Genomic DNA, 14,910 nt, shown 5'->3' with positions numbered 1-14,910 from the left:
ATGCTTTGGTTTTCAAACACGCCTGTGAAGTCGAACATGCCACGCAGCTTCCGCTGAGTGCAAGATCCTGAGGCCTAGCTGTCAGCTATTGGGTTTTCTGATTTTGAATGTTTCAGAACTCAAACGGTCTTCCGGAACAAATTACGTTTGAAAACTGAGGTACCACTGTACTGGGAAATTATTTTCCCCTTTACCAGTGGACAGCCACTTACTAGGGTTGGGTGATGTATTGATATATTGCTCCAAACCAGTTTGAAGTCCATATCATGATAGCAGTTTTGTAATTTTTGACCTGGCAATATATCAGAAATTGTGATGTGTGTGTGTGTGTGTTTGTGTGTTATGCAAAAATCACAATGTGGGGAAAACCGTGAAGGCAGCCAGTGCCCCTACATAGCTCCATCCTTATTTCAGATATTGTGATATATTGGTGTACCACAATGTTCAGCTGGCGATATGTCACAAAGTTGAAAACCAGATATTGCCTGGCCCTAGCCTCCACTATAGATGCGGGTGGCGCTGTGGGTTAAACCACAGAGCCTAAGACTTGCCGATCAGAAGGTCGGCGGGTCGAATCCCCGTGACGGGGTGAGCTCCCGTTGCTTGGTCCCTGCTCCTGCCAACCTAGCAGTTCGAAAGCACATCAAAGTGCAAGTAGATAAATAGGAACCGCTCCAGCAGGAAGGTAAACGGCGTTTCCGTGCGCTGCTCTGGTTCGCCAGAAGCGGCTTAGTCATGCTGGCCACATGACCCAGAAGCTGTACACCGGCTCCCTCGGCCAATAAAGTGAGATGAGCGCTGCAACCCCAAAGTCGGCCATGATTGGACCTAATGGTCAGAGGTCCCTTTACCTTTACTAGCCTCCACTATAAAATCCTGTCGTACGTTTAACAAAAGCTTCCACTGCCCGGTGTAGCAGGGTGATTTGGGGTGGGGATGGGCGAAATTGGTCTATCTGGCAATACATCCTTGCCTCACATAGGGTATAACTTGAGCTGCCACAGCACAACCAGATACTTGCCCTGGGAAAGGACAGAACTGACTTGCGTCGCTGTCCAGCACGATGCATTCTGTTGGTAGCTGTATAATGACGAATAACGAACGTTGCGCTTCTGAATCTTCTGATTGCATTCTAGTGGAGCAAACTTCAGCACTCTGCTCATGAATCTTGGACCAGAAAACTGTGCCACTTTACTCCTCTTTGTGCTGCTGGAGAGCAAGATCCTGCTGCACTCTCTCCGACCAGCTGTGCTGACTGGAGTAGCGGAAGCTGTGGCAGCTGTAAGTATGACATGTTCTCCTTTAAAGCTGAAATAACAGTATTTCTGCAGACTTTGGAGCAGCCCTTTAATTTCAGTAGGCAGCCTATTCTATTGCTGGCCTCACATTTTCATGTTTCATTTTGCTGACTCGTACAAGGTTTTAAAAGTTAGACAGCTTTGTGAATTAATCTCTCCCTCTCTATCTCCCTCTGTTCTTTTTTCCTTCCTTTCTTCCTTTCTACCGTTTTCAGAACTAATGTAGCACTGACCATCTAATACAGGGGTCAGCAAACTTTTTCAGCAGGGGGCGGTCCACTGTCCCTCAGACCTTGTGAGGGGCCAGACTATATTTTTTTGGGGGAAGAACGAATTCCTATGCCCCACAAATAACCCAGAGATGCATTTTAAATCAAAGGACACATTCTACTCATGTAAAAACACGCTGATTCCCGGACCGTCCATGGGCCGGATTTAGAAGGTGATTGGGCCGGATCCAGCCCCCGGGGCTTAGTTTGCCTCCCATGACAATTGAAGAGATCAACCTACTTCTGGGGAAAATATGCAAAGTCCTAGACAGTAGTAATTTTTACTACTTGGATGGAAGCAGCTCAGGCACAGTTGGAGAAGTAGATTGTTCAGCTTCAGTTACCTAGAGGGGAAGAATTTTATACTAGAGTAGTCTTAAGTGATTTTACAGCTTTTTGCTGTTAAGGAACGTTTAAGCATCTGAACAACTGCAGATTGTGCTTTTCTATATTTGCAAAATTGCAAAATTGGGAGAGCTCAGGTAGTCCTGAATCCATCATCCGGATTATTGCAAGCTGTTCGTTCATTTTTTAAAATGTTGGTGGCAAGGGTTTTGAAACAAGTCTTTAGACTGATAGAATACCACAGATGTATCCAACTGGTGCCTTTCCATGAACACAACAGCTTTTGATTAAATGGAGCTGTCTGGTGACAGAAACTGTGTGTTGCAAAAAAGAGAGATAGCTATGTCTGATTTTTCTCTTCATTTCCCCTCCCTCTACCTTTGCATGTCTGTAGCTCTAACACTTCTTTTATTCGTCCTGTGAATTGTGCATCTTGGTCAAACCATCTTATTTTTACTTTCTTCAACTCAAAGTGAATGGTGAATTATTTCTTAAATGATATTCCTATCCATGAAGAAATCACAGGATTTTGAAAGGGGAAAATGCTTCTGTTATTTGAGCGATATGATAATGACGTTATTTGAGATATATTATTATTATTATTATCATCATCATCATCATCATCATCATCATTACAATTATGCTGCCAAATACATGCCAAAATGGCTTCTTAACTGTTTTTGTGCATTTGTTGATACTTGATGTTTGTTAACTGTTTTGTCTATACACCCAAACCTGCCTTGAAGCTAAATTTTCTGTTTTTTCGACTTGCAGGAGCTCTGGCAATTATCAAAACAACAAATTTGGATCTCTTATATACAGTTTTGAGTTTGCTATTCTATAATGTTGCTGCTGCAGTTCTTGCTGCGATGGTCCGTGTTACGAGAATGACTTGACGCTACATCACTTTTCATTTATGTTTTAATACATGGGTTTCGTTTTCGTTTTTCCTTCAGATGATTTTCCCATTTCAGTGGCAGTGTCCCTACATCCCCCTCTGTCCTTTGTCTCTGGCAACGGTGCTCAGTGCTCCCGTCCCATTCATAGTTGGAGTTGACTCCCGATACTTTGATCTGTATGACCCTCCACAAGATGTGGTTTGCATTGACTTAGATACAAACATGGTGTACATGTAAGTGGTTGTTTTTCCCCCAGTTTTTGTTTATATCCTGTTTTTTGTGTTTGTATGTCTCTCTGTGTTTTAAGGCATTAATGTGAATTTGAATGTATTTATTTTATCCATTCAATCCAGTGAATTGGCCTTAAAATAGATCCAAAGTCCGTTAGATTCCTGTAAGTTATTCGAGTTGAATACTAGGCCATTCTGTTTGCTTTTTGGTTTCCGTCTGCTCCCTGCTGCCCCAACTGTAGCTTTAGATACCCTTTCCTGAGTTTTGGGAGTAGTTTGGTGAATGGTACTGAAGGAGTGAGCTGCGCTTTCATTTTTAAGATGAGTTTAAGAGGGGAGCCTAAGAAGCCCATCTGTGTGTGGCTTCATGCAAACTGCTCTTGATCCCAGACTTACTGTATTTTTCGCTCTATAAGACGCACCCAACCATAAGACACACCTGCGTTTTAGAGGAGGAAAACAAGGGGGAAAATATTCTGAATCAAATGTTGTTGAAGAGGCTTTGCGTGGCTATCCATGAAGCCAGAACAGCAAGAGAGATTGCTGCGCAGCAATCCCTCTTGCTGTTCTGGCTTCAGCGATAGCTGCGCAGCCTGCATTCGCTCCATAAGACACACACACATTTCCCCTTACTTTTAGGAGGGGGAAAGTGTGTCTTACAGAGCAAAAAATACGTTAAAACAGAAAAAAACTCAGATACAGTAGAAAGCATGTCAAAGATTAGAAACCAGTGGAAAACCAAGTCTTGGCTTCCAAAAGGCAAATATTTGTTAGTGGACGGCATCGGAAGGTCGTGGACTCTCCTTCCTTGGAAGTTTTTAAGCAAAGGTTGAGTGGCCATCTGTCACAGATGCTTTAGCTGAGATTCCTGCATTGCAGGGGGTTGGTCTAGAAGGCCCCCGCCGTCCCTTCCATCTCTACAATTCTGTGATCTCATGGTCTAAATGTCCTGGCCTCTGCTTCTGGCTACACGGTTGTTGCTTGACCAGCAATGACACGGCGGAGCTTTGAAGGCGCAGATGTCATGGCCTGTACCACGAGCTGTTATTGGCCTTCTGAGAAATGGGGAACTTGAGCCCACCAAGGTGCAGCCAGCAGAGCCAATGGTCAGAGCCAATGGGAGTGGAGTCCATTCAAATACTGTATTTTTCGCTCCATAAGCGACCATAACCATAAGATGCACCTAGTTTTTAGAGGAGGAAAGGGGGAAAGCCCTGTTTTTGGGGGGCTCAGCTCACAGTTGTGCAGCTTCTTTTGCAAAGGGGAAAAGCCCCCTTTTTGAGGATCAGCTCAAAGTTGTTGAGCTTACTTTGCAAAGGGGGAAAAAATCCTGTTTTTATGGGGTTCAACTCACAGTTCTGCAGCTTCTTTAGGAAAGGAAAGGGAGCTGCTTCTACAGTTTCCAGACAGGTAACCTAAACAGCCAGTCCCATGTTGCTGGGGAAACAAACAGCCTTCATCTGCAGAACATTCAACAATGGAAGCCTGGGCAAGGGGCCGGCAAGGGAGCCAGCGATCGACCACACATTCGCTCCGTAAGACGCACAGACATTTCCCCTTCCTTTTTAGGAGGGAAAAAGTGTGTCTTATGGAGCGAAAAATACAGTAACTGTTTGCTCTAATGTAGTTCTAACAGCACTTGGGAGGGTAGTGTATGCATCCTCACAATTTCTTCTCTGGGTCAGTTTTTTGGGGGGTAGTGGAAGGGAGACCACTGGGGCAGCCACAGCGTGGTCTTTGGATTGGAGTGAGTTGCAAGGGGATGGGGGGAGTTCTGAGCAAACTGGGGGGGATGGTGTTTGGTGAAACAGAGTGGGGGTTTTAGCAGGTAGGCTGGGATGGGGCTGAAGGAGCAGTGAAGGGATGGGGGTTTGGGTCAGATGTAAAGGGGGGGGCTTGGTAATAGATTGGGGTAGGCAGGGTTGCAGAGTAATGGGAGCAAGAGTGGCAGCCTCTAGTTGCATGTATTTGCCTGTGGCTGTGCGCTTGATCTGGTGCAAGACCTGTGTTCAAAACGATAAAGCTACATTACAGTTAGTGCTACTTTTAGTACAAATCAATGGGCTGCTTTAGATCTGACACCGAACCATGGCTTGACGTGATGAGAATGATCTAGAGCAGTCTTGCCCTTGGCCTGATCCAACAGGGATCTTCTACAGCTTGCCTTGTGGTCCCAAAACAACACCTTGTTTTTTTCAGGACAGGAAGTCATCAGAAGCAGAAGACCTAAACTGCTTCTCAAACACAATGATAAACCTGTTAGTCCACAGTTTTATACTGGGGAACCTGTGAACGACTCTAATATCTGGAGTTCTGTTAAAATATAGTATAGGATACATGCCCAGAAATGGCTTCATGGGGAAGTCCAGCGGGCCAAGATTGGTTCATGGGCTGGAATTTCCACACACCTGACCTAGAGAGACAAAATTCCTCCCCCCCCCCAAGGACGTGAAGGTCTCTTGCCTTGCATCAGGGAACAGTGCAATCCTGCAAAAGGTCAAAGGCAGTTCTGAACACAAAGTGCAAATGAGCCGCAACATAATTTAAAATTAACACCACCAACACTGGGAAGAAAGTCCTTATGCGATTGTACTAAAACAGGGGTCGGCAAACTACAGTCCGTAGGCCGGATATGGCCCGAGGGAGTTGTTAAGCTGGCTGCTGGCCCGTGCCGTCCACTCAGTCAGTCCCCGCGTGGAGCTAAACTGGTGCGCTGCGCTGGTTGCTCCGTGCGGGGACTGACTTCTGGGATGCAGCTATGGCTTCCTCTTGGCTGCAGGAAGCTCTTGCAGCCAATAGGAAGCCACAGACGCTGCCTCCTCCCCTGCCATGGCTCCGAAAGCCAGAGGTGAAAGAGCAGCAGGTGTGTGCGCATGCACACGGGGGTGCGTGCTCCGGCGTACGGCCGATCCGGCCTGCCGGCGGAAAAGTTTGCCGACCCCGGTACTAAAATAAAGTGCAGAAGTAGAAATGGCCACTGGGGTCAGTAATTGTTGGGCTTGAGACTGGAATATAAAACAGATAGTAGCCAAGTGATGCAATATGATATTCATTAGAATGAAATCCTCTTTTTAAAAAGGGGAACTTTCTATGGCAGTTGTCTTCCCTACAAATGGTATATATTCTGGGTTAGAAAGAAACAAATCATTAAGGTGTTGCCATAGCCAGGTGTAAATTCTTGTGAACATTACAACTTCCCTCATGGACCTGGGTCTTGCTTTGAAAGCTTTTATTTTTGGGTGTCTATCAATGAATTTTCACATTGTTTTTTTTAAAAAAAATTATTGGTTTTACAAAAAAATTCACACTTTTTTTTTTAATATTAAGGATAAAACAAGATTCTTCCGAATCTTAGGACCTCCCTCCTCCCCTCTGTGGGTCCTTTAAATATCTTAATCAACTGCATATTATAGTTCATCCGAATTAAGAGTCCTTCAAAATATCCAAAGTCTTTGTAACATTTCAAGGGTTATTCAAAACCTGCCAAAGAGTTCAAGTGTCTACAGTGTTCTTTTAAATACAACCTTTTTGTCCCATTCTCTGTTGAAGTTTTGATCCTCCATCTCTGTTTTGATCTAGCCATCTCTGCGTGTCACATGTTATGTTGGTCACAGAAAAACCTTTTCCCCACAGTTTGCAATAAATGTTAAGTTTGACACTTGCCCGTGAAACATTAGCTCTTTCTAGAAAAATATATAGCCATGCCTTTAGAGAAAACACTTATCCAAATTACAGATAAATTGTTGAGATTGCAAAACTGTTATTTGCACCTTTTAAAACACGGTTAAAATAAAGCGTTTAAACTACCTGTGGCACAATTCTTGATCATTTTTGCAGCGAGGATTAAGTCGGCCAACAAACGAATAGCTTAATGTTAATTGGAGCTAGGTGACATTAACTAAAACACAAAGTATTATGTAAAGAAGCATACAGATCTTACATTGGTCACCGCAAAATTACCCAGGAACAGTTGCCAAGATGACCTTGCGTTGAGGAAAAGGAAGAATAGCACTTCTCAGAAAAGCAAAGCGCTGTCACAGATAAGACACTTGTCACAGATAAGCAGGTCTTGTGTGTGACTCTGATGCTACTAACTATACCATAGTGATGGAGGCATTACTGAGTGCCAGAAAAACGTTGAATAGCTTTCATTCATCAGACGGTCCTCTACATTGTCTGACTTCAGTTGCTTTCAGAGTCTATTAACAGAAGTGACAATGAGAAGCTGCTCGTGTGCAGATATTGGGCGGGTCGATAGGTCATATTTTTTTCTCATCTTAGTTTTTGTTGCTGCTGAAGACTGCCTGCTGTTTAATTGCAGGGTTCCCCTAAATGCATATCTGTGTCAGGGAGAAGCAAGTATTCTTCTAAAAGCCCTGATATCATTCTTGTAGGGCTTTCTCTCCATCTCACCCATTTTAAGAACCGAATCCAGCTGTGAATAATCTAGCCTCTATATCTGAATACACCTCTACATTTAACTGTTGGCCTTAGCAATGGTAACACATGACATTAAGTATTAATCCACAAATCCCGTATCCCGGTTTCCCCCCCTTTTTTAAATGTCACGCACTGTGGTTTTCTTTTGTTTGCAGTTTTATTTCTCCTAAATGTTCCAAAACCTTCCTCTCAAGCACCAGGAGGAATATAAAAAGCTGAGTTTATTTTTGCCAGTCATGTACTTGCTGATGCCCAATCCCAGTCTTGGTCACGATCCCAAAAAGGATTATGTGCATATGTTAATGAGCTGCACACAGCCAGAATTATATTTCTGCATTTTTGTTGTAGCTTCCCTTGCAGAAGACACAGGCCTCATTTTAAGCAGCAGAGAAACTGTGAAGCTCTATACTGCAGCTGTGCATGTTTCACAAACACTAATTATTTAGATTCTGTCCTTGATCTTGCTTATAAAGGAGCGGTTCCCACATTTGCATTCATAGCGTAGGTTTTGTGTGAAATGATGGCATGCTGATGGACACAACAGATTCCAGCGGTTATTTCCCCTCCCTTCCAGATGCAAATAGACTCCAACTCCCATCAGTCCTACCAGAATGGCCAGTGGTTTCAGATGTTGGGAGTTGTGGTCCAGCAACATCTGGAGGGCCAAAAGTTCCCCACTCCTGGGTCCTGGATCAAATTATTTATTTTTGATTGACAGTCTGTTCCCACTCTGCAAAAAAAACATGCTTGCTTCTTTCTGACACTGGCCTTCATCTCAGAGAAATAACAGCATAGTGATTCATCATGGTTTTGAATATTTTCAGTTCTTGCAGTTATAATGATTTAAAGGCATATCTGAAAAATGAAAACACTTGAATCTGTTGCCATGCACGTTCAAGACTCATTAAAATTAAAACTACAATGAAGGTACAAAATTGTATGCCTGCCAAATTTAATTGTACCTGAGTGATTCCCTCCTTCCCCGACTGGAGGGGGAAATCAGTTAAAATGTGGAAAACCGTTTTTAAAAATGCAGACATTGAAATAAGATAGGGAACTCCGTGTTGGAATACTGCCTAAATCAAACTTAAATAAAATTTGTGCGTTCTGGGATTAGATCCAAATTCAGTTAAGAGAGCTCTATCGCTTTTTCACAAAACCCAATAGCTGCTACCAGATGTTTCACTTTGAAAAAACAAAAGGTGCTCTGGAGTGTGGGAGTGTTATAATTTACTTTCTTCTTGGGCGTTAAGAAATGCTAGAATAAAGCAATACATTTTCCACCTTGAAACATGTATCCGCTTTGATTTGTGGGTGTATGTGTGTGTTTTCTCAATCGTGTAGATCAGATGATAAGAAGAGCATGAACTGGAAGCAACTTCCCAAGAAGCCATGCAAAAGCCTGCTCAGCACCTTAAAGAAATTGCATCCACAACTGGCATTAGGTAAACCATGGTGTAGAAGGAGAATAAAGTTGATTTAAGCAAAAGAAGATGGTGGTGTTATAAGGAAAAAAACCTGCTCCTTTCCCCTTATGGGGTACCCAAGAGGGCCCAGGGGTCTGAACACTCATCCCCCACCACCACTTTCTGGACACGGCCCAGGAGGAAGGAGTGGAACCACTGTATAACAGTGCCCCCAGCTCCTCTAGACAGTCCAGAAGGATGTTATGGTCGATGGTATCAAAAGCTGCTGAGAGATCCAGCAGAACTAGGAAACAGCTCTCACCTTTGTCCCTAGCCCGCCAGAGATCATCAACCAGCGCGACCAAGGCAGTTTCAGTCCCATGATGAGGCCTGAATCCCAACTGGAAGGGATCCAAATGGTCCGCATCCTCCAGGCGTGCCTGGAGCTGTTCAGCAACCACCCGCTCAATCATTTATCCGTTTTAGACCCCTGAGTAGTAGCAGTTGCCCCAACATTGTCCTGTTCGCCTCTCTATAGTTCCATCCTTAATTTCATACATTGTGGCAGATTGCAGTGTTTAGCTGGTGATATTGTGAGGTTGAGCTAGTGAGTTATCGCAATGTTGAAAACCAGGTATCGCCTAGCCCTTACACACATTGTGATTCATGATATTTCCAGCTCAAATATGATGAAACAATTATCACAATGTGAACTTCAAACCGATTTTGGATGATATATCAATACAGTGATACCTCGGTTTCTGAACGTCTCCATTGACGAACATTTCGGTTTTCGAACACACCTCGGAAGTCGAACATGCAGTGCGACTTCTGCTGAGTGCAAGGTCCTGAGGCCTAGCTGTCGGCTATTGAGTTTTCGGGTTTCGTACGTTTCAGAACTCGGAACGGTCTTCTGGAACGGATTACATTCGAAAACCGAGGTTCTACTGTTTATCGCCCAGCCCTACCAGAGACTAGCTTCCCTTTATTTGTGAGCCAGGACTTGTGGTTTATTTGGAATTTGATGTTTATTCCTAGGAGGAAACAAACCATGGGCTCTGGTTTGCTTGGAAGTGAAACCAAGCTGGTTTGTTTTCTCCCTGGTGCCAACAGCAGGAACAAAGCAGGACGATATGAGTAGCATGCAAAAACATGCTGGTAATGATATTATTTTTTAAAACTATACTTTGGTGTGAAGTGTGAACTCTGCTGGTAATATAGAAGAGGTTAAATTATAGAAGGGGTTTAATTACTACTGGGACGCGGGTGGCGCTGTGGGTTAAACCACAGAGCCTAGGACTTGCCGATCAGAAGGTTGGTGGTTTGAATCCCCGCGACGGGGTGAGCTCCCGTTCCTCGGTCCCTGCTTGCTCCTGCCAACCTAGCAGTTCAAAAGCACGTCCAAATGTAAGTAGATAAATAGGTACTGCTCTGGCGGGGAGGTAAACGGCGTTTCCGTGCGCTGCTCTGGTTCGCCAGAAGCGGCTTAGTCATGCTGGCCACATGACCCGGAAGCTGTACGTCGGCTCCCTCGGCCAATAAAGCGAGATGAGCAGCGCAACTCCAGAGTCGGTCACGACTGGACCTAATGGTCAGGGGTGCCTTTACCTTTTACCTAAATTACTACTACCTGTGTACTTACCCTGCAGAATCAGTAGGGGAACTTCTTATCTTCCTCTTTTGGTCCTCTTCTTGGTTCTTATCAAGAGCTGTTGTTTCTATCTGCAGTAAAACTGCTTGCTTCCACACACATGGAAAAAAAGCCATGGTGCATTATAGCTAAAACTCTTCTTGGCACACATCACATTTTCCCGTGACGAGTAGAAAGTGCCAGGGTGGTGATTGCAAAGGAGATTTCCTTTTTCTGTGTGTTTAGGAAAGACAAACACATTTTGCTGTTTACTGAAGGCTATATTTTTAATGCATAGTGCCAAGCATAATGCTAGTTTCAGTAACCTCACTGACTTAGCATACACTTTTATTTCAGCTTTCACAGATCTGCTGATAAAAGGGTATGACATAATAGCTTGAGGCTAAGATGTTACGGTGAATGGTAGAGTTGAAAGTCAAAGCCCATAGAGGTTTTAGGTTCCAAACGCTGTAAATTGCACTCACTCTTAATTCCCCTCTGTCTAAGCATTCCTCGATGGTTAGCCTTTTTAATATTTAAATAAACCACACCTGTGGAGCTGGGGAAAAAACCCCTTTAATTCAGCTTGCCTCCTTCCAACCTCTACCCCAGTTCACAGAAAGACACAAGAAGGCTCTGCGGTTGAGATGACCCCTATAGAGGCAGACTTCTCATGGCACAAAAAGAACACGCAATTCGAAACGGAGATTCAGGAAGCCTTTCTACGCTTCATGGCATCTATTTTAAAAGGGTACAGGACGTTTCTTAAACCTATCACCCAGGCACCTTCAAATAAAGCTACTGCTACAGATTCCTTGTTTGACAATCAAGGTGAGTTTTGAGAAGAATGTGGGCACTGGTTGAAATGAAATGCTAGCAGTAGTAACAGGGCCATTCTCAGCTTGTGTCTCACAGACGTCCTCTGTATATCATCATCATCATCATCATCAATCTTTATTACGGTCCAGAGACCCAACAAATCATTACAAAGCAATACACAATGCATACAGCCTACCTCCAGGTTAAACAAGCATTTTGTTCAGAATATAGGGATCTTTTGTTCTTGCAACCACCGATAAAAACCTTGCCACTGCTAATGTTCTAGCATTTGTTCGGTCTTCCAATAGGAACCTGACATAGTGAGCCTCTGATTTTCCCGGGAAAGGTACCAGCAAGGGTAGTATCAGTTCAGCCCTGGCTTGCTCATATTTTGCACAGTGCAACAAAATATGTTTTATGGAATCGATGTCTTGAGTACACGAGCAAAGTCTGTCCTGGTAGTGAACTCCTCTCAACCTGCCATCCAACACTGCAGAAGGAAAGATGTTTAGTCTGGCTTTGGTGAAAAGCCTTCGATAGTTTGGTACTGTCAGGTTTTTAATGTAAGATGTTAACTTAAAGACATGCCCATATTGTACTCTTACTGCCAGTATATCTACAGGGTTGCACTGTGCATGTTATTGGACTTCAGAGTTGGAGAGCAGTAGAGTTTAAAGTCTTCACAGCACCAGAGTGTTCTGGAATCTTCTTGCACAAGCCCTGTTGAAATTAATGGGAAAACCTATTTATGTTTGTTGGTTTCTCAAATGCACCAAGCCTAGAATATATAAGCCTAGAAAATGCTGTTGTCATAGAAGCTTCTCAAAGGAAATGGGCAGGTTAAATTTGGATAAGATAAGGCAATTCATCTTTCTCCTTTTGGTTTTGGTTGTGTTTTCCCCTCCCCCCCCCCCACCAAGAAGACAGGATTTGTAAGCAGAGAGACAAAGGGAAGGCTTTCCCCATTTGCCTCCCTCCTTGCGGAGAAATATATTGAGGTCAATTTGGAAGACTCAAAATGGCTTCAGGATTGCTCTCCTGTACTATTTCAGACACGTGGTTCATATACTTATGTATATGTTTGCCTTGTACATTTATGAATGTTTACCGTCTTTTTCGCTCTACCAGACGCACCAGACCACAAGACACACCTGGTTTTTAGAGGAGGAAAACAAGAAAAAAAAAAGTTCTGAATCTCAGAAGCCAGAACAGCAAGAGGGATCGCTGCGCAGTGAAAGCAGCAATCCCTCTTGCTGTTCTGGCTTCTGTGATAGCTGTGCAGCCTGCATTCGCTCCATAAGACGCACACACATTTCCCCTTACTTTTTAGGAGGGAAAAAGTGAGTCTTATAGAGCAAAAAATACGGTATTTTGTATTGGGACCTTAGAATTCTTACAACACAGGCTTGGTGCCTACGTTCAGCGCATCTCATGAAGACTCTCTTATTTTCCTAGGAATGTTAAGATCCCCAAGCGTGCTTAACTCTTTTTGTTCATGTGTGTTTTGTTTTCTATGCTGTAGTTGGTCTTGCTTTGTTTAACTTCTGGGGTTCTTGTGGGTTGCTTTTTTTATAGTTTTTAACTTTTGACTGTTAACCACCCAGAAGACATTATAAACTGGGTGGCATATAATGATATAAAGAAATATGAGCATAAAACACTTATAATATAATGGGGAAATGGCAAGTTGCTAAAATAAGAAGCTCAATATGCAAATAAAGTTAATTGTGAACCTTTTATCTCTAGCAAATTGTCTTGTTTCTTAACTAGGGTTTTTAAAAAGTAGGGACCGTGCCTACACAAAATTCTACACCGTTTTAACAAAGACACAGATATTTAGCAGCTTCATTGTAGAATGCAGTTTTGTGAGTGACAAAGATACTGGACTGGCATTCTTTGACGACTGCGTAGAAAAGGTAAAAACCTCTTTCTCTTTTTTTGTCTAACGAAATGTGATAGTGTTAGGCTTTTGATTCTCTTTGTAAATGCTCCTGAGCAAGGGTCAGCAAACTTTTTCAGCAGGGGGCCGGTCCACTGTCCCTCAGACCTTGTGGGGTTACAGGGTACCAGGCAGAGGGCCTTCTCGTTAGTGGCACCTGCCCTGTGGAACACCCTCCCACCAGATGTCAAAGAGAACAACAACTACCAGACTTTTAGAATACATCTGAAGCCAGCCCTGTTTAGGGAAGCTTTTAATGTTTGATGTATTACGGTATTTTACTATTTTGTTGGAAGCTGCCCAGAGTGGCTGGGGAAGCCCAGCCAGATGGGTGGGGTATAAATAAATAATAATAATAATAATTATTATTATTAGCCGGACTATATTTTGAAAAAATAATAATGAACAAATTCCTATGCCCCACAAATAACCCAGAGATGCATTTTAAATCAAAGGACACATTCTACTCATGTAAAAACACGCTGATTCCCGGACCGTCTGCAGGCCAGATTTAGAATGCGATTGGGCTGGATCCGGCCCCCGGGCCTTAGTTTGCCTACCCATGCTCCTGAGTCTCTCCTTCTTTGATGTGTCAGGGATGAAATTTCACCTCCTGAAACAGCTTGAGTTGAGTTGCTTATTGTAGTTTTATACAGGGAATGTGTGTGGCTAAATAGCAGCGCAGTATCTACATATATCACAGGGACGCGGGTGGCGCTGTGGGTAAAACCTCAGTGCCTAGGGCTTGCCGATCGCATGGTAGGCGGTTCTAATCCCCGCGGTGGGGTGAGCTCCCGTCTTTCGGTCCCAGCTCCTGCCCACCTAGCAGTTCGAAAGCGCCCCTAAGTGCAAGTAGATAAATAGGTACCGCTTTATAGCGGGAAGGTAAACGGTGTTTCCGTGTGCTGCGCTGGTGCTGGCTCGCCAGAGCAGCCTCGTCACGCTGGCCACGTGACCCAAAAGTGTCTCCGGACAGTGCTGGCCCCCGGCCTCTTAAGTGAGATGGGCGCACAACTCTAGAGTCGGACACGACTGGCTCGTACAGGCAGGGGTACCTTTACCTTTAACCTTTATCTACATATATCAGCCTTAATGGAGAAGCCCATGTAGTAGAATGGACTTGGCAACAATTGTAGTCATGTGGATATAGAGCTCTTGAAGCTTGTTTTGAATGGCACATCTCTAGCTCAAACTCTCTTTTATAATGGCAGAGGGAGTTATCCATGGGCCTCTGTGATTTGTCTCTCACTCAGCTTGCTAGTCCAGGCTAGAAGATGCCATGGGTATATGAATCTCCTGTACACTGAAAAGTATACCTACTTCTCCTTTGGGAACCTTCTGTGTTTAATATCTAATAGCAGCTTTTCTTAGGCAAAGAATATCGAAAAAAATATTATACTCAGTTTTGGAGTTTTTAATATATGCTATATACCTTTCTAATTTTATTTCTATGACCTTTTCTAGCTTTTTCCAGAGAAAGGATCAGAAAAAGGAGAAAAGGTATTTATTTACTTCTTGTAGGGACATTTTAAGAGTTTCCTGGTATTTTGCATGTCTGGACAATATCGTGGGAATGGGAATAGTGGTTGTTTAATTTATATGCCTTAGAATTTTTGATAGGCTAGTACAGAGTGT

The 14,910-nt window shown here is 43.5% G+C and overlaps 1 protein-coding gene across 2 annotated transcripts in view; it reads left to right on the top strand.

The window, feature by feature from the left end:
• DENND4C (DENN domain containing 4C) overlaps positions 1-14,910 on the top strand; it is an 87,667-nt gene that overhangs the window by 40,853 nt on the left and 31,904 nt on the right. For both annotated transcript variants that reach the window (XM_081844756.1, XM_081844757.1), the window contains 6 exons: positions 1,137-1,281; positions 2,869-3,044; positions 8,826-8,926; positions 11,130-11,348; positions 13,107-13,252; positions 14,740-14,775. In XM_081844756.1, coding sequence (XP_081700882.1) covers positions 1,137-1,281; positions 2,869-3,044; positions 8,826-8,926; positions 11,130-11,348; positions 13,107-13,252; positions 14,740-14,775 — 823 coding nt within the window. The remainder of the gene's footprint in view (positions 1-1,136; positions 1,282-2,868; positions 3,045-8,825; positions 8,927-11,129; positions 11,349-13,106; positions 13,253-14,739; positions 14,776-14,910) is intronic.

Source organism: Podarcis erhardii, assembly GCF_964252035.2.
Source record: "Podarcis erhardii genome assembly, chromosome: 17".
Lineage (NCBI taxonomy): Eukaryota > Metazoa > Chordata > Lepidosauria > Squamata > Lacertidae > Podarcis > Podarcis erhardii.
This window is presented reverse-complemented; position numbering and strand designations above follow the sequence as displayed.